At 37.6% G+C, this 19,796-nt stretch overlaps 1 protein-coding gene across 2 annotated transcripts in view; it reads left to right on the top strand.

Annotated features, from left to right (window-relative positions):
• CNTNAP5 (contactin associated protein family member 5) overlaps positions 1 to 19,796 on the top strand; it is a 298,904-nt gene that overhangs the window by 225,781 nt on the left and 53,327 nt on the right. For both annotated transcript variants that reach the window (XM_057430057.1, XM_057430056.1), the window contains exon 14: positions 15,414 to 15,570. In XM_057430057.1, the coding sequence (XP_057286040.1) occupies positions 15,414 to 15,570 (157 nt within the window). The remainder of the gene's footprint in view (positions 1 to 15,413; positions 15,571 to 19,796) is intronic.

The following is a 19,796-nucleotide window of genomic DNA, read 5'->3' as shown; positions in this document are numbered from 1 at the left end:
ACAAATGTCTGTCTCCTTCTCAGCATAGAGACAAAAACTTACAGAAAATGTATATCCTAAACTCACCTGAACTTCCTCAGTACCCATCTGTCTTCCACTGATCTTTGGACACACTCCACTGTGCTATGTTCAGTGTTTGCCTCATGTGCTGCCTGTTTCTTTATCCAGGATGATCAGTTCTCTGTCCCCCTTCTCCTCTATGTCGTGGTTTAAACCCAGTCAGGCAACTCGTTCACTCACCCCCAGTGAGTGGTGCTATCTTTGGTTTGCTAAAAAAATTTTAAAATTATATGTCTGATTTATAACATGTAGCAATTCCAGTATATTAACATTAATAGTGCATGAATAGTGCTACTAGTAGTTTAGTCTGCAAGCAGTAAGCGTTTTCTATTCTTTTTGTTCAGGCTACTTCATTCAATACAATCAAAATGTTAAAAGGAGCACTTGGCAGGAAAAAAAAAAAAAAGGTGATAAAAATTCCTGGCTGGGTTTTTTCTCAGTTTTGTATTACTGCACCTAGTTCAGGTCTGACAAGTTTGTTTACTGATAAGTCCAAGCCTATGAGGGATGCTTCAAAAAATGAGCAGAGATCTGAAAAGTGGCTCTGAAGAAAAAGTAACATCAGTTACATGGTCTGTTTATTTTAACTACCAATTTTCCTTTTAGTTGCTGATTCAAGTGGTCACCACAGTCCATATTAGATATTGATAAAATGTAATTGATATTATATGTATTATTTAATAGGTATTATATATAATAGATATCGTATAAACCATCCATTTTTATATGTAGAATGCTTTCTACTGGGGGAAGTATGCGTTTGCACTTTTATGTAGATATGCGCAGATAGGTTAGGAGGAAAGGAAGGGTTAAGGTTGACTCTAATTAACTTTTTCATGGATCACTGGATGGGTCATTGTCAAACCTGGTGCAAGATGAGCCAGTGTTGGTTACTCTTTTCCCCATTGAGTTAAAGGCTTTATGTACTTCAGCATTTGTTTATCTGCCAATTTCACCATGATTTTAGCCAGTTAAAACTATTTTAGTGTATAATGGTAGTTTAGTGGTTGCTCCTCAGAAAGAGTTCTTCAGAACTGAATGTTAACATAACAGCAGAGGGTGGGATTCTAAGAGAAGTTGTCTTCTCCTGAAGTAAGTTTAGGTTCAGCTCCCTTTGGCTTTTTCTCTGGCTATGAAAAGGCTGTTTGGTCCATTTGTTTTGCCATTTTAACGCCTGTCACTGAAGTAGGGAAGGTCCTTCTGGTAATGAGCATTTCTCAGCTTCTGTTTTGGGGTCATATTTCCCAGAGCCTCCAGATTCAGAGCAGTGCCAGCTTTTTTAGGTCACTTCCTTCCCAGTGAATATTTATTTTCTGGATTCGAGACAAAGAGATTGTGTTGCATTTTGTTTACTGCCTCTGTGAGACATGCTAGGGCCACCAGTCAATCTGCAGAACATTAGAAGCACCTACTTAATACAGGCAGAATTTTATTGAGTGAATAATTACATCCTGTTACCACTGAAGTAATCACCTTAGATACAGCTGATGCCCCCAGAGGGAGGTATGTTCTTTCCAAAATGCCACCCTGGACAGTTCATTTTACTTCCATACAAAGCTCCAGAATCTGTCTGACCATACTGTACTACACATTGTCATGTTACCAGAGGATGAAATTTATGTTCCATGAAATATGCCATTGCCAAAATTAATAGGTAAATGAACAAAGTGAAACAGACCATTAGAACCATTGTAATATTGTAGTTGCTGGGTTGTGGCACAAAAGCAGAAACTAATGGGTAAACATAATTGTATTCTAGTGACAGGAGCTATCAATGTATAGTGCACAACTGTGGTTACATAGTGAAAGTCAGTCGACCGTTATGAAATATGATTTAGCAGACATGCCAGTTGCATGTAATCTTGCTTAGAACACTACTTTCCTTGGCTAGTTTGTTTTAGATGATGGAAAATGATAAATGGCAGCTATTTCTTTCCTATCCTACTGGAATTTCATTTCAATTTAACTATAATTTTCATAATCCTTTTTTTATATTATTCTGGACCACAATACTGAAATTTTTGTGCTTGCAGAAATGTTCTTGAGGCATGAACAGATTGTTCCTGAATATTCATGCAAGTAGGAATTCAGCCAAAGGCCTTCACAGTAATTTTTTACTCTAACACCTTGAAGTCTTTTTGATGCCCTTGTCTTTATTTCTGTTCTAAAATAATGCTTCATAATTTTAAGTGAACACTCAAACCATATCTAAGCAAGATAAACAATTAATAGGCTGAACTGTGTTTGTATAACATGATTAAAAAGCTTTGAATAGCTGCCATAACATTCTGTTAATGGACAGCTTGAGAGAAGTAACAATAGAGAATGATTCAACTAAAAAAATACAAGATATGCAGGTTCAGTTCCATCAGATTCAGTATATTTGTACTGATTTAGGCAAGTAAGGTCATGGATTAACTCCTTAGTTATTGCATTTTGTAGTAAGCATGGGTAAAGCCCTTCCCAAATCTTTGTTCGTGAAGTCAAGCCGTCATCATTATTGCATTTTCATTAAATTCCACTTTAGTGTAAAACAAACTACAGAAACATGGTAAAAAATCAGATAGAGACGCTAACAAGTTCATTTATTGCTTGTTAATGCAGAATTTGCAATCAGGGTCTAAATGCTCCAGCACTGATAGATTGAAAAAGCCAGTACTGTATTCCTGTGGTAGAATAGACACACATACCCTGCACAATGGAAGTACATGGGGATGGAGAAGCATCTTTAAGCCTGGTTGCAGGAGTGGTGCAATATAAATTATAATACCATCTCTGGCCATTTTTCAGAGCCAGGAAAGGGCTTTATGCAGGAGCTTCTTCAGATCATTGTGCCACTGAAGAATTTACCCATGCGGGAGTACTCTGTCAGTGACAGACTAGACGCAGAGCTGCTTTATTCTGACAAAGCGATTCAGAGTAGTTGGAGCACAGAAGAGAATTGGGTGCTCAATTATTTAGCTTTTTTTCAGTTTTCACTCCATGCATATGTAGAAATAATCAGCTACTTAGATCTTCACTGGGCAACATCTTTTCAGGGAATAGATAGTGAGAAATGGAGTCCTAGTAATCTGTTACAGGGAAAGCTGAAGTGATTCAGAGCTAGCCTTGATGAAAACCAGCATTGCTAATTGCATCCTTGGATGGCAGGCCAACCGGGGGTTTCTCTATACAGCAAAATAAAACTCTATACCTGAGCTAGTTTAGAACGTAATTCAATACATGTGTTTTAGCATACCTTTCAGCAGCACTAAGTGCTTTCACTCAACAGTATGTGAATTTGTGTAGCCACTGCCACCTGGTACATTAGTTGTACCTGAGTTTTGACCTGACACTGGATAGACACACTTTATTGCTTTTCCCACAGTAAAACAAGCATAGCAACTGAGGTTGCAAATGCAGAGGTGAATCTTGACATTTTAGTCCTCAAAGTCCTGTTTCCATTTATTAAAAGAATGCTGTCTTACTGTTACACCATGCTACTTAATGTGAGATTTTACTATGGTTAAGTGTAACCCATGACAAAACAGCGAAAACTTCAGTGCACTAAATGCAGAATTAGGTGACTACTTGAGTGATAATATATTGCCTAACCTAATGAAAAGACATTACCTTTAAATAATGGACCACATAGTAGATTTAATTATCCCAAGGCAAGGCACTAGGTGCTTTATGCAGACAAGGTCAATTACCTTATCCAGAAGAGCCCATTTGAAGTGTATTATGAATAATTCACAGACATAGAAATTAGCTTTGAAAAACTGTCCCATCTATAATGTGGTGAAAGCATTCAATTTCTTTTTAATGTATTTAAGATAACACCCAAAGGACAATTATGGCTGCTTAACTGTAAGAATACTTAAATGACAAGAAATGACAATTGTGTGGTCAAATTCACATTAATGCATTGTGCAGAGGGAAGCATCATCATTGTGGTATAATTGTATCAAGCCACAAGAAACCGATTTCAAACCTCATCTTGTAGTTTTAAATGCTGAATGAAATTTGATCAAAGATTGATTCATTTATTAACTTTTCTCAAAAGAGAAAACACTGTTGTTGCTGTACAAGCTTTGCTTATTTTGTTTATTCAGGGATTTTAGCTCTTTCTAGTGTGAAAATGAAGGCCCAGAGCTGTTGAGTAACTTGTGTGATTTTGAAGAGTCTGACAAACCCAAAGGTGGAACCAGAACATTTAATTTCCTATCTCCAATTGGAAGATGAGTCTTCTGCTATAAGCACTAAATTGCATTGTTACTAAGGCAGTATTGTTAGAGTCTGGGACTATTTAGCATTACAGTTAGAATGACAGTAGCCATGGTAGCAGAATGCATACTCACTTGACATATGGTGACCTTAGGTGTGAATTAGAAATGCAATAAACCTCTAAGTCTGGGGAATAAAATGCTCTCTCAGCGTATTTTGATTCCACAGGCAAAACAATAACCTTAGCTTTCTCTCTTTGACTTTGCAATAACTGGTAATGGCCACAGGAAATCCCTCAGGGGCTGCAGTTTTCTAAGATGCCTGGCAAGAAGATGGCTAATTCATCAGGTACCTCAGTTTAAGTGTTGAAATGTAATAGTGACATTTCATGGCCTTTGAGTTTACCTGCTTTATTTTCTTGAAAGGGAGGGTTCAGCAGAATTTTAGAGGGTGCTATAGAATAGTGTATCTAATGAGGCATACAGCCAGCCTAGTCCTGTTTCCATTCATGTCAATGTCAAGAATCCCATTTAGTTCAACAGGAGCAGGCCTGAGAACTCTGGCACTTTCAAAAGATGGTTTGAATAAAGAGGAATAAAATTATATAAAAATAAAGAGGAATAAAAATAAAGAATATTTAATATAATAATAAAATTATTTTGTATATTTTCAAAATAAATAATAAATATAATTAAAAATATATAATAAAGGTTTTTAATGATAAAAATATTTTATATAAAAATATATAAAAATAAAGAGGAATAAAAATAAAGAGGATTAAAAATTTGCATGGTGTCCATTCATATAACAAGCTACTAAAATATGTAATGAAGTAGGAAACCACCACAAAGAGGCAGGAAAGAAAACTTCCATTAAAGCAAATATACTGAAAAAGAGAAAGCATGGCTGTTGGGGTTTTTTGTATCATCCATCTTTTTTCCAAGGATCAGTTCTGAAAAAAAACCCTTAAGAATTCCCTTTCCCCCCCCTTCACACAGTCATTGGCCTCAACCCTAGTGGTTTCTGGGAGGACTTGATAAAGGCTAATCTGAGCCTAAGAGACTTGCTAGATGATGTACTTATTTGCATGCATAAATGTGACCAGATGTTTACATAGTAGTGTTAAGTAGGCCAGCTGTTTGGGAGTCATTTATGTATTTCATTTGAAAGTAAAGCTGTACAGTTAAAACCTTTATTCACACTGCGGAAGAGAAAAGAAACCCAAATTCAGACAAATAAATTTCTTCCTGTATTAGGGGGTTGCTGCCCTTACACAGGTCAGTGTTCTGTATCTCTGGATTTACAGCATAATACAGCAGTTTCTCACCAGAATCTCTTTGTATATGCATCTTATCTTGACCAGTTGCATGTGAGTGGAAGAAAATACACAGCACAACATCAGCACTGATGAATGCCATTTGTCTGAGGGTGAGGGTAGGAAAAAAGCAATACTGAAATGAGGGGAGGGGGAGGAAAGTTGTCACTTTTTCTTTACAGGAGGTTGCATATTGCTGATTGTTTCTGCAGTCTGCTCTATAATGAAGTATACATCAGGGTAATGTTTGCCTCTGCATTTGCTCTGCTCTTCAGAAGTGAGAAAAAGCATAATCCTTAGGAGTGTATTACAGCCATGAATGTATAACTTATAGTTGTTAATTCCCTAACGTAAAACTCAGTGGAAAAGCTTCCATTATAAGAGGTGTACATATGCATGAAGTTGTATGTAGAGAGAAGGGGGGGGGGGGGGGGGGGGGGGCTCTTGTATATTTTTAAAAGTAGTTTGCCCCTCAGGGGTTCACATTTTGTCTGATCTGGGATTGATTGGACCTTGGGTCTGATCTTGTCCGTGATCTCATTTCCTCTGACCTCTGGTCCCTGGGGCTCCATATCTTGAAAAGAATGCAGGCAAATGAAGTAGGCAGTTAATGGAAGTGATTGAACCCAGTTACTTTTTGCATAGCTGTTGGAGAACTCTAGCAACATATATTAAGGTATACCTTGCCAAAATTCTGCCTTAGTTTTAGACATACTCACCTGCATTAGTTGTGTTGTTTCCACCCAAGCATCACTGTATGAGGGAGATGCCTACATCTCTCCAAACCAGTAGTAGACAGGGTTTGTAGTAGGTTGTACTTGTCTTGAGGATGGTATGTCCAACTAAGGAGCCTTATTGTTGGAAGGAAAGACGGTGATGTATGTAATGATCTTCTGGGATTTTGATTCACAGACGTGATGCAGCCCACAAGAAAAGTTTGCTTTTCATCAGCTGTCATAAAAGTCCTACAGTAGAAAGTTAGGTTGTTTGTAAAAATCTTGGTTCTTACCCCACGAAGCTTGTGGGTTGACTGAATGGCTTCGATGGTGGTTCTTTCTCTTGCCGTTAAATACAGAAGGCACATAGATGTAGCCATTTCAGTGAAGTGCTGAAAATTGCATGAAATGAACACAAGATTAATTACTCTGAAAATATGAACTGTAACCTTGTGAACTGTATGCTCTATGGGAAGAAAGAAAATGGAAAAAAAAGCCAACTACTTGATATGCTCATTGCAGCCCACATGTTCTTCACAATTGATGTGGTAACTGGAATTCTCTCAAGAGTCAAGAACTGTGCTCCAAAACTGCCAAGGAACCAATGAATGAGGCCAGGTCATCTTATGCTGTATTGGTATAAGATGTCCTGATCTTGCCTAGAGGGAAGTGGTGCTGTCTCTGAATACTCTTAAGCTTTGTGACTGACTCTTTGACTCTGGGCATAGAGCCACTGAAATGTCCAGCCCCAGTATATGTGTGTGCATGCATGGGGGAAGGGGAAGAGTCTGTGTCTCCACACGGTTCTGTTCAGGGTCTGGAAAAAGAGGAAGGACTGACTAGTGATTGCATGGTTGTCATTCTTCTGCAGCCTCTGCTCATTCCGGTATTCACTGCAGTGGTAGAGCTACAGCTGAGTTCTTCCTTCTGTTTCAGGAGCAGAAAACTGTCTCTTGAGCTGAACAATAACCTCTATTAGTGACAGTAGAGCTAAGGAGCATAGCTGAGCAGTTCATATTCTATCCAGTACAGTCTGTGCGTGAATGTATATACATACCCATGTATAATCCTTCTGTTTGCTGCAGTTGTGTAGAGAGATATGCAGGAATCTGAGACCAATTAAATAGCAAAAGCTATATAGAAGATCTATTTGAAAGATGTAAACTCATTGCTAACAGGGTGAAGAAAAAAGAGCTGCAAATTATTAAGCTGTTCCACAGAGAAGACAGATTGTTGTCAACCTGACCTTTAAAGCTGGTTAGGATATATCAATAGAAGAGTCTTCTGAGTACAGTATTCTATGAATTTTTCCATTTATATTCTCTTGTTTTTCTTCTTACATGCTGGCTTGGAGCCAGTTCATTTCATGGTCTTGCCTATACATATGTTCTGCTACAGCTGCATTTTTCCAAAGTGCCCAATTTCACAGCACTCCAGTCTTCCTTAGAATGACAAATGATGCCCCTGCTGCTCTGACCAACAGAACTGTAATTGCAGTCTGGGACAGGGATGGCTGAACCAATGCCATGCTGCAGTTTGGATATATCCTTAAGTTGAAACTTGACTGCATTTGTTTATTGTGGTCGAGTTTCCAATTCCACCACTTAAGGCATTAACTGCTGACATTAATTGTACACTGAGGAAAGCAGAATTGCTAAGCAGTGTCAAATCAGCAGTTATTTATTTACCATTGCTCTGTAATGTGTTGTAACACATTGGACTATAAAGAAGTTTAATGAGTTGCAGGGATGCAGTTTGATGAGTTTGGGGTTTTTTTTTGATAAAGCGCTTAAAACTGGGCTTTCTCCACTGCTGTGCTGGGTGTCCAGATAAGTGCTGTTACGATCATAATAAGTATAACTGAGTGTTGTCTTTTGCCAACTAACATGTTTTGGGTGCAAAAATAAATAATCCAGTTCAACTGGCCTTGTGAGATTTTAGTTCAGTAAGGATATAACAGAAGAGTAGGAGGAGAAACTAAGAGCATGGCTTTCAATCAGCTTGTGCAAACTGCCCTGTTGGCTCATAATTAGTATAAGACTCAGAAATGTGCCTGTTTATTCTCTAAACTCTTTTCCGGGTATTGGTTTCATTTTTTGGTTGTTTACAATGCTTGTCTTACAGAGTACAGCAAATATATTGCATGCTCTGCAAAGGGTTTTTTTCCATCTCTTTAGCATAGATTTAAATATACTGCTTTTTTGCCTTTAAAAAGACATAACAAAAAAACAAACAAACAAAAAAAATCAAATCCCACACGTCTGGCTTTTTATATAAAGCTATGTAGGAATGATACTGGATTTCCCTCTTACCAGAGATTCTAATTTGCTCAGTTGATTTTGCATGGAACTTGAGATGTTCACATCTCATTTTCCAAACAATTCTTTCTGAAACAGAAGCACCATCCCAATAATATCTGTGAGTTCTTTTATAAGTTTTAAGAAAATCCCTTCTTTTATTTAATTAGGGATTGCAGCTTCAAAGTGATTAACAACATGTTATTACCTCTTCTAATTTATGTTCAAGACTTTTTTTTCTATTTTTATTCCAGTTCAGAAATTCAGCATATTTACTGATGATGTTTTCTGATTTCTTTAAGATTAATCTAAGCCATGAAATTCTGTAGATATTGACAGCACTTATAGGAATCAGTTAGTGGTTATATTTCAAAAAGTCCATCTCTGGAAATAACATTGTCCCAGTGACTTTCTGATCATAATCACTCCATGTAAATAGATGTTACTGTCTAACTGTCAGCCATGCTGTGTTAACCTGGGAGCTGAAGGACAAGGTGCATTCTCACTGCTTTGTGAATCAATATTGCTAATAAAGATTCTCTGTATACAAATCTAGGTTTTCTTATTCCAAAAAGCTGCCATCACAAGTACAATGGGAATAAAATTAATTTGCCTTTTTTTGAGGGTTGTCAAGTCAGAAGAGAGTTCATTTCAGTGACTGTATTGGTGTGATGTTAGCAGGAGGGAAAAAAAGTAACAATGATGCTTTTCTCATTATTAATGCTGGTAGTTAAGATTGCCTATACAGGAAACAGTTCTGTTGAGTAAGGTACTTCCATTTTTACTCAGACACTTTTCAAAATAAAGGGTGAAGAACTGTTATTAGTGAATGTAGTTTCTCCCAAAGGACCAAGCAAAGATTGCTTTCCACAGCAAGTTTTTTGTAACTTACACAGTCTCCTATTAAATGTCCCAAATGTCCCCATTTTATCTATTTTCTTTTTTCAGTTTATCAGATTGCATTTTGCTTGGCCATGATCAGCAAATCTTCCATTTCTTCCTTCAAGAATTGGATTAAACCTTAGTTAATTCCACTCAACTTTACTCCAGTTGACTTGTGTTCATAAACTTGAGCAACCTTTGAGTTGTACCTGGGCTTCCAACTTACTGTTAGACCACGCTGTAGACTTGAGTTTTCCTGGACTTTCTTGGTGAAGGGCTCAGGCTGGTAGGCAAATTAAAGTATGTGAGGCTGGGAGCGGTGTACAGCTGGAGGCTTTCCTGTACATTCAGTGCAAAAGGTGCAGAGTGCTGCAGGTAGGGTCCCTCTGTTACTCTTTGTCCACACCCTATCCCAAGAGCTTGAGCTGCCATTATGGATCTTTCAAGAGTAAATGGATCAAAAATATGATTAATTTTCATTTTTTACCCCCTTTAAATGTGATTGTAATGAATACATAGGAGTTGAATGGTCAGTGTGAGAGCAAAAAATGTTGGCATCATCTTATTGACATTATTCTTACTAGCTATACCTATGACGCAGGCAAAAAAGTAGAGACATCAGTTGAGCAGGACCTGCTCCTTTGGCCCAGGCAGGGTCATGCTGGAGCCTGCTGTGGCTTATCCATGGTTTTGTTCACTTGCTATTAAATCCAGGCCACTGATGGGTTTCTGGTCCCACCATTGAGTCAGGATGTGGCAGGGCATGCATCAATGTCATTGGCCTATATGTTAAGGCAATGGAGGGCTTATTTATGAGAATTTTCATGGAGGAGTTAGGCTAAACAAAGAAAATGGGAAAGAAAAAGGGGAATGAAGAAGAAGAAAAGGAGTTGAAAGCAAGAGGGACAGGTTTGAAGTGAAGCTGAGCTGAAATGCGCAAGATAAAGGCAATAAGCTAAAGCTTTTGTTTCAACAGGGTAGGATATCTAGTCCATCTTTAGCAAAACTCCTGTGGACTCAAAGCTGGTATTTTCTCTGTTTTGTCATTTGCCCCTGAAAACTGTAATCTTTTCTGCATTTTTGTTGTTGGGTTAGTTTGTTGTTGATGCTTTTTCTTCCTAACCTGCATGCCTTTAGCTGGTCCCATAGTTTCTGTTGCTGGCTGAAGTCCCAATTGCATCTTTCAGGAAACTTTGTCATGTGGCCAGAAATTTATTGAGAGAACAGCCCCGCCTGAGCTGGCAGGGGAGAATGCAAATACTCATAGTATTTTCAGCCTTCTTGGGACTTCAGCAAAGACATTCACAAGTCATAAAAGTTTAGTCTGGATATAGAGCCTGTCTCGCTCGGCTTGATGAAGATTTTGCTCTTACTGAAGCACTGTAATGTGAAATGGCAAAACTTTGTCATTGCAGCTTGTTAGCCTCCTGTTAAATCCAGAAGTAAAGGTTCATATTTATTTACCTTCTGCCCATTCTCATCTGTGAGAATATCTTAACTCCAGGAAGAACAGAGCACACTATGATAACAGCTGTTCCGGAGGGAGTTGCAGTTGCAGTAATTTAGGTACCCAAAAGCCTTACTTCTATCAGAGATATGTAATTACTGGGGCAGACTTTAGGTTTATACAGCACAAAAGTTTAGCAAGAGATCCAGATTATCTTGTTATACTTCCGTTGATACATTTTTGTTTGTTGCAATAACAAGAACCATCTGGCAAATGATGCAGGCAAATCTTGATAAATATTCTAAATACTGTTAAAACGCATGGCTTTGTCTTAACTCGTACTGGATAAACATAAAAGCCAATGCTAGGACTTTCTGCCTATGTAAAGGTAAACTGATTCCACAGGAGTTGCTTGGGACTTATATGCATAGTACTTTAGTTCTAAATGCTGTTGAAATATGTTGCTTCTTCTCTTTCTCCAGCTTCTGAATACCTATACAAATAATTTTTAAAAGATTCTCTGCCATTTAAAACATGAGCAAGCCTAAAACCTTTAAAAACAACTTGTATTGCTACAAATGTCAATGCCTAATACAGAAAATGAGAGACCTGTCAGCACAAGGGAGATTTAGGAGGACAGATATTATCTTGTGAGCTGGTGGAAGGACACCAAATGTCTATTCAGCCACTCTTGTCACTAGAAGAGCAGGATACGCATTGCAGGTAAATTTGATCTCAATTTGCATCTCCTTCTAAGGATCAGTGCAAACAGCTTCCATGTGTCTCCTGTTCTCTTCATAGTCCTCGGCCTCTGTGCTTGTGATCTGTACAGTCTGTGACAGCCTTGCTTCTGCTGAAACAGATTTTATATACAGAACTAGCAGTGAACAGTTTGGTTAAGCACATTGATAGAGCAGGTACTAGAGGTCTGCTGAAGAACTGACATCTGAAAGGAGCTTACTCTCTGTGCCTTGCTGGATGAAATAAAACAGAGTTCTTTCTTGTCCACGCATTTCAGTATTGTATATGACAGGGTTTCCAAAATCTTACTTGGTTCTTCAGATACATACACACAGTAGCTGTTGAATAGACCAATAGACCACAAAAGACGAGCCTATGGAAACTGAGGCTCTTTCTATCTGAGGGAAACATCAAGATGATCTGGTGAAAACCCTTATTTTGCCTTTCAGAAGACCTGTGCCAACCTTACTTTCTGCAGCGTGTGCCTGGCAGTATGAATGACTAGCAGTATTTGATTTCATACAAAATACTGTCTGCCTGCTCAGTTCTTTTATTCAATACTGTATTAAATTATGGTAAAAAGTTATGAAAATATCACAGCTGTTTGTAGAGTCTTCCAGACAACATCATCACAGAAGGGGTTATTGTCCTCAAAAAGTTTTGCTTTTTTGAGGCCTTGTTTGTAAAAATTAAAACCTTCCCAAGGCAGCTTAAGCAGTACAGGAAGAAATCACTTGAAAGAAACAGATCTCTGTTCTTTTGCTGGTGAGCTCAATCACTTGGAGCATGTTTGCTTGGTCTGGATTTTTTCCCCACGTATTCTCTGCTTCAGAACCATAGTATGGAGTTCAAAGACAATCTTAATAAATTTATCATAGCAAGGTGGGTTTTTTTTTTTCAGTTTTAAACAGACAAAAAAGCATGGAAAATAATACTTTTATTTGTACAGTAGGCTTTTGACTACTGTTTTTTACTAGATAATGTTTAACTAGGTGTGTGTAAGCACAGAATGAAGAATCAGTAGCATGTTTTATCAAATGGAGTTGTCAGCTTAAAAATTCTACTAATCATTGTTTTATGGGGCCATATTACCTTGTTAATTAACATTACTGACTTAGTCTGTGGTTTCAGCAAGGAATTGAAATTAATTCATTTTGAGGTGGTGGAGAATTGATAGTGCTTCTAAAAAACTGCAATGTCATGATTACAGAAGTGAAGATATTGCAACAAATCTACAGACTTAGAAGAAAGAATCTTAATCAATACCTGTTGGCCAAACTCAATTTTAATGCAAGGCACCCTCCAACTCTGCCAAATTACAATGGTGTAAATCTTCTAGAAAGAAGAATAGATTGATTTGCATTGCTAGTGAATTACTGATTACTTAGGCATTACAGGTATATGACATACAGTATAAGTTTCAGTAATTCCTACACACTTTGAATGTTGCTGAAGTACCTTAGATTTAAGAGCTTTGTTGAATAGCTCTGTGATTTCTCATGTGTTAAAAATTAAGCATGTGAAAAAGAGTTTTGAAGAATCAGGGCATGATTTTCCATAATGCCACAATTGATTTCTAAGGGACTAGTTAGGGAGAAAAATCCACTTATCTAGAGTAAAGGGTGGCAGAACTCTGCCTAATATATAGAATTTTTTCAAAAGGCACTGTTTTTTATAGCTCTTGACAACCTAAGATTGCTCCCTATAATGTTGAATTCTCTGGTTTTTAGCACTGTATTTAATTTAGTTGTAAATGATTCAAACTGTGGTGCTTTTGTCACTTCCCCAGTCTATATTATAAATCTGAACGTGTATGTGTTCACTTGGTATTGCTCAATAAAACAAATAACAGCAGGCCTGAAAAAGACATCAGAAAACTACTCATTCTTAATTCCTGTGAATGATTGTTCATTTCAGTGTTATGTTGAAGTATGTAATGATTTCTGCCAAAAGAATTTGAGGTTGAATTTGATTAATGAGTACCATAATTTGCTGATGGCCCAAAGGATTTGTCTTTACCTAAATATTTTTCCAGAATGGGCACTTGTAAAATTAGATTAAGCACTTCTGTATAGTATCTATTTCAACTCCTAGACAAGTCACCCTTTTATTCAATTAACATTACTATTCCAAGCTTTACCAAGTAATTTCCCGATAATATAGTATAGACCCATTTCTCTGGCTGCAGCAATCACCTTCTGCAAGAAAATCAGCTGATAAGAAAATAAAACAGAAATGTGTTGACAATAATATGAGACCTAAAATGAGCGTGTGCATTTTTGTAAGATGAATTCTTAGATGTTCTTGAATTGTGTTTTCCTAATGAGTACCATGGGGTATTGGTCAAACTCATCATGTCTTAATTGTTGGTATCATGAGAACAGAATTACTCTTCCTATTTTTATTTTCCCTTTTTATGATTTTGCAGTTCAGCAGTCTAAACTTAAAAGGAAAACAAATATGAATTAATTTTGCCAAGTGATTCTAAAACTCATTTTAATTAGTCCCTTATACTCTACAGTTAACCTTGATTGCATTTCATATTTTAGGCTTTCTTGCTTTGTATAATGAGGAATCCGCCCTACTAATGATGTTAGTAAAATAGAAAAATAAATTGATACATTTTTCTACATTAACAGTGCAGTTTATTTTTTGAAACTCCTGTGATCAAAAAGTCTTCATATGTCAATTTTGCTAAATTTTGCCATCTACCTCTGTGTAACTGATTGCATTTCTTGATTTAAGGATTAAGAAGTCAATGAAAAAGCTACCTGAGCTGGAAGACGAAGTCAGTCTTAACAAAACACTAATCTGTGAATTTCATTACATCTGAGCTGCTTACTGTACCTAACTGTTAAAATTTAAATGCTTGATGTATAACAGATAACAAAATTTAAACAAAATCTGTCTTGGTTTATACAAATACATAGATCTTGGAGCTCCTGTAGATAGAAAATAATGTCACAGAGATACATTAATTCCCAAATAGGGAGATCCTTTTCCCCACTTATGTCCTACCTGGTTTAATATCTTACAGAGCTTTGCAATTGCAGATCCCACCCTTGGACTGCTGCCTTAGAAACCCATACAAATTTTGGTTTGTAGTTCTGAGAGGAACTGTATTAAACCCATCATAATTGGTCAGTTTGTGTTTTATTTCTGAAGGGTTTTGTTCATTATATGTGAGCCTTAAGGTAAGAAAGTCCTGATTTAAGAGCTAGAGTCTCCTTTATAACTATTTGACTCTGCAAGAGGTCCTTAGCCAGTGCTGGGTGGTTCAAGACAACTGTGCAGTGTGAGTCATGCCAGGTGACATTTTTTTCAGACTCCTTCAGTGGTCACATCTTCCCTCTAGCATCACACAAAAACACTGGACAGAGCTGGTACAGACAATGGTGTTGGGTTCTCATGGTAAAAGTCTTCACAGCTGAACTGTGCCAAAGTTCTCATGGATGATTGGCACATGAACCCTATGGGGAAAACATCTGCTCTTCAAACCAAACAGGATTACCATAAAGCTGTTGCTTTCTCAACATACAGTCCATAAAATGGAAGTTGGGTAAAGTTTATGGTTTGTTAGTTCATCTGTAGTTTGCATCTTTTCTTTCAGAATTATTTAACGTGTCCACCTCCATTCTCTTTTTCATTCTCAGGAGATTCCAATTTACTTATCAAGTTTTCTCTCTCTCTTTCTCTTTTCCTCTTTTCTCTTCTCCCCTCACCCCACCCTCTGTTTCCCTTTCATCTAGATGGAATGCCATTTGTTTGGTGGGTTGGCCGTGCCAATGAAAAGCATCTTTACTGGGGAGGATCTCTTCCAGGCATTCAACAGTGTGCATGTGGACTGGAAGAAAGTTGTCTGGATATGAGATATTTTTGCAACTGTGACGCAGACAGAGAAGAATGGTAATAAATTTCATGTGATTATAGTTGTATCTGTGTGAGAGGTGGGGATAGGAAGTAGGGCAAGAAAGCTCAGGAAGCTTGAATGGCTTGAGTATGGTCAAATGAAAATGAGATTCAAACTAGAATTTAGACTTCTGGTTTCATCTCAAATTGCTTATTTGAAACAAAGACATGATATCTGGCTGAAGCAGGTTGCTGAGATGGGTTGTTTTAAAAAATTATTTGCTGTTCAATGCCAAATCCAGTCGATCTATTTATTTAAAAGTTTCCATTGATTCAGCTGGAGCATTGCGTGAATAAGGGCTCTAGGAGGCTTGCACATGGATATACACCAGAGTAGGAAATTCAGGCATAGACAACAAAATTCAGGTACAGACAGCTAAACAACAAGAAATCTGCTCTATCAAAAAAGTTACATTGGGTCCCAAGCATTTTAAAGTCAATGGAAAGACTTCCTTTAGTTTCTGTATGCTTTGGCTCAGTGTCCATAGGAAGTTTTTAGATTTACAGCATGAACATTCAAAGTCTTCCTTGGGTTTGGACCTTTGTGGTCTGCTGCGTGAACTTATGAAAGCAACCTTGCAACCTTCTTCCATCATCTTTACCTTCAGAGACTGTCCAGCAGCTGAGAGCTAGTTGGTGAACTTTCCAATTAATTCCATATTTGTGTTGAAGGGGACAGAAATGTCAGATGAGTGTTGTTAAAAGTATAATTTGAAACACTGAAAATGCATGTGAAAACTCTGCTTCACCCTGTCTCATTTCTGGACTCACTGATAGGAGCTGCTGCCCTTTCTCTAGAAATAAAGATATTTTAACCTTGAATAGTACGGAAATTACAAATAATGGATGTAGACAAGAAATGCCTTGCTGTAGCAGGCTACTGTGTTTGAAATAGCAAGTGAATTATCCCTGTGAAACCTTCACTTAAAAGAGAATGAGCAGAAAGGAGCTGTAAGGGGTCTTAAAACCAAAAAAGTAATTCAGAAATGACTTGTCACTGTGTGAGGCTTTTTTGGTTGCTTGATTTCCAGACAGTGTGATTATTCTCTTGGATCCTTTATATCCCTGGAGTCACTGTTCACTTTCAAAAATCACAGCCATAAGGGGATTTCTTCATGAAGATCATAATGTAAATGTTGGTTTATGAATGTGGTTTGTATAGATATTTAAAGAGGCGTCTGGCTGCGCATGTTAATCTATCTTTTCTTTAATGGTAGGTTATCAGATGCATTTTGGTGAGGTTTGCGCATGAACATGAAAAGCATCTGTTTTTTACTGGGGCTTGGCTGTTTTCATAATCCAGATTTCACCTTTCAGTGAGCTACTAAAGTGGAGCAGGGTGTGTTATGTTGGTACACTACTGCAGTTGTAGTCTGAGATTGACGAACAGTGCACTACTAGATTGTAGTAACAAATGCAAGGTGAAAGCTAAATGCAGTTTTAAAATGTTTCAGCTGAGCCTCCAAAGGAAATCAGACCTAAACGAGTTATGCTGTGGATGTTTATCTCCATTTTCACCCCACACCCAATGATTTTGAACATCTTTAGCAGAGAAAGAGGGATCTCAAAAGTATTAGAAATTACACATTTTATGAAAATTTATGCCAGGCTGAGGGGAAAAAGCCAATTAAAACCCACAAGAAGGAAGTTAAGGAAGCATACACTTTTATTAGATTTTGGAAAACCCTCATGGGAAAGAGATGTAGGAAGTCATGCTTCATTAGCTTGGCAGTGCACAGAGCTACTTGTTTCTCCTAATTTCATGATAATAACAGGATATGCATAGACATTTCCCCGGCTAAACTGCCTACTGTTTGTTGGTTTGGGGATTCAGGTGTTTTGTTTTGGTTTTAAATCCATTTGAAATTTGGACTTTGGTAGTATTCTAAATTGCAGGTTGCCTTTTTAAAAGCTAAAAAATTTTGACCTTTACAAAGATTTTTTAAGAAATTTCATGCCTCTTGAAGATAGCTTTGTGTTTCTCTGCTAGAACACTGACCCCTGATACATAATGAGCATTTGTATCTAAAATCTGCTAAGATCTGAACTGTGACTTTAACCTGCTATACATTATAGTGAAAGGAGCAATACAGGAGTAGATGCATTTATTTGCCTTAGCATGAAATAAAATGGGTGCTGCAGAGTGGAAAACCAGAAAATCATTTTCACTCCTTTTACATAGATCAGGCTGCTCACTGCAGCTGTGAGGTAGGAATTGACCAGAATAGTTGGAGTGTCCTGAGGAGGAAACAGGCGTAGGCTTTTTGTTTGGTTTCCCTAGACTAAGTCTTAAGTGCAGAAGAAGCTACTAATTTCTCAGAGTAGCAAAATAAATGGAAAATAGGAGAAAACAGACCTGAAAAAAGTCCTGAGCCAGGTGTTTGGCAGTACAAAATGCACATTTCTAGGCATGCTGAGTTTTAAATGATAATCTAAGTAGACATCTGAGACAGCTGTTATCTCTGGGCTCTTACATGACACCAAGTTGATGAATAGAAATATATGTATGCTATTTGGGGAAGGCTTTTGTGTTTTTCAGTTTTCTTTTTATTAAAGCATTCTAGTGAAAAGTATCTTTTTCCATCTAGCTACTCACCATACTTCCAAACCCTACAGTTTGATGACAGCTAATTTTGTCACTGCAGAATAGTGGAACATCTGAATTTTTTTTTTGGCTGGAGAATGGGAGAAGACCTCTGCTGAGGGAGCAGAGGCATAAGTTGTCACCCTAACCCAAGCAAGGGACCTGGAAAGGTGTTAAACGTGACATGACGGTAATGCATGCCTCCAAAAAGGAGAGATTCCTGACTGTTGAAAGGTCTTGCTAGTGGATGGGAAGATTTTAGAAATATAGAAATACAGTGGCCACAAGCTGAAGCTAAATCTAGTTCAGGAAATGTTTTTTTTCTCTCTTGCCCTTCCCCAACACTGAGAATAGTTAACTGTTGGAACAAGTAATGCAACATGGAAGCAAATAAAGCCCTCTTTGGATTAGTTATATTTGTGCAAAGATGTGCCAGAGCCAGGATGCTGAAACTGGAAGGGCTGAGGAAAGCAGGACAGAGAAACCCAGCCACTGAGAAGCCCAGATTTGACAGGTTTTGTTCATTCAGCAACTACCCTACACTGAATCCATTTCCCCAGAAGCAGTGGAGGCAGCTCATAAATAAACCCTGCTGGAGGTCACCTGGCTGTATAGAGCTGTCTTGGATATCTGCCTTCATGACTGCATTTGTCAACAAACTGGAAAATCTGCCTGCAGAGAGCTGACTCTAGCAGGCCCCTGAGGTGTCAGGAATCAGTTCATTACGATCACTACCAAATTCTTTCTCTTTACCTATTCTCTAATTCAACAAAATATAGCCACTGCATCTTGCCTTCAACTGTTAGGTATGTCCCCTTCTGCTGCTGTTTTTAAATTTACTCTGTATTCTATGTTATTGTACCCAGTAAAGCATTTTTTGGATGCAGCTGGTGGGTAAGACAGCAATTAAAATTTATTCATTTGGATTATTAATGATACCTCCTGCATAGAGCACAAAACTTTTTCTGATGGAAGTCTGTTTCACTAGCCCTTTCCTCATGTGGTTCATTGACATCTGCTGATGATAGTATTCTTTTCCCCTAATGTACTGTATTCATGAAAATCTGCAGTGAATATCTGAGCTACTGAGGCTCAGACCCCACCAGTTTTCATTAATGTACAAGAAGAAAGTGTACCAACAGGAGATCATGCAAGAATAAATTATATTTAATGGCACCACTGCTCTACTATCTGTTTAAAATATACAGACACAGCTACCTAGAGATTACCAATTTACAATAGCTTATACTGTTAGGATACCATAGAGTGAGAACTTTTTGACCATGCTTTTATAAGTAGCCAGGAAAAAGACAAATAGTCTCCTAAGGTTACTGTCAAAATAGTTATTTGTCATTTACAGGTAAGACTACCTGTGCTACATCTTAAAGGATCCAGTTGCTGCACTATCACTGCACTATCATTGCTGCATTTGCAGTGAATTTTTTTTTTCCTTTCCCCCTCTCCCCAAACAAACAGAACATTTGTTTGATGTGTAACATGCCTCACAGCTTATTGAGGAAGGCCTTTGGGTAGATACAGACATTAATCCTCAGACATGGATAAATAGATTACATGCAACTGTATTTAATACCCATAACTAAAAATATTTCAGTTTTTTAATTTAAAGGGCATTATTGGA

Source organism: Pezoporus wallicus, unplaced genomic scaffold, assembly GCF_028554395.1.
Source record: "Pezoporus wallicus isolate ANWC-B61680 ecotype Strahan unplaced genomic scaffold, APGP_CSIRO_Pwel_v1 contig_5261, whole genome shotgun sequence".
NCBI classification, from domain to species: domain Eukaryota; kingdom Metazoa; phylum Chordata; class Aves; order Psittaciformes; family Psittacidae; genus Pezoporus; species Pezoporus wallicus.
The sequence above is the reverse complement of the archived record's forward strand: the minus strand, read 5'-3'. Positions and strand labels throughout refer to the sequence as shown.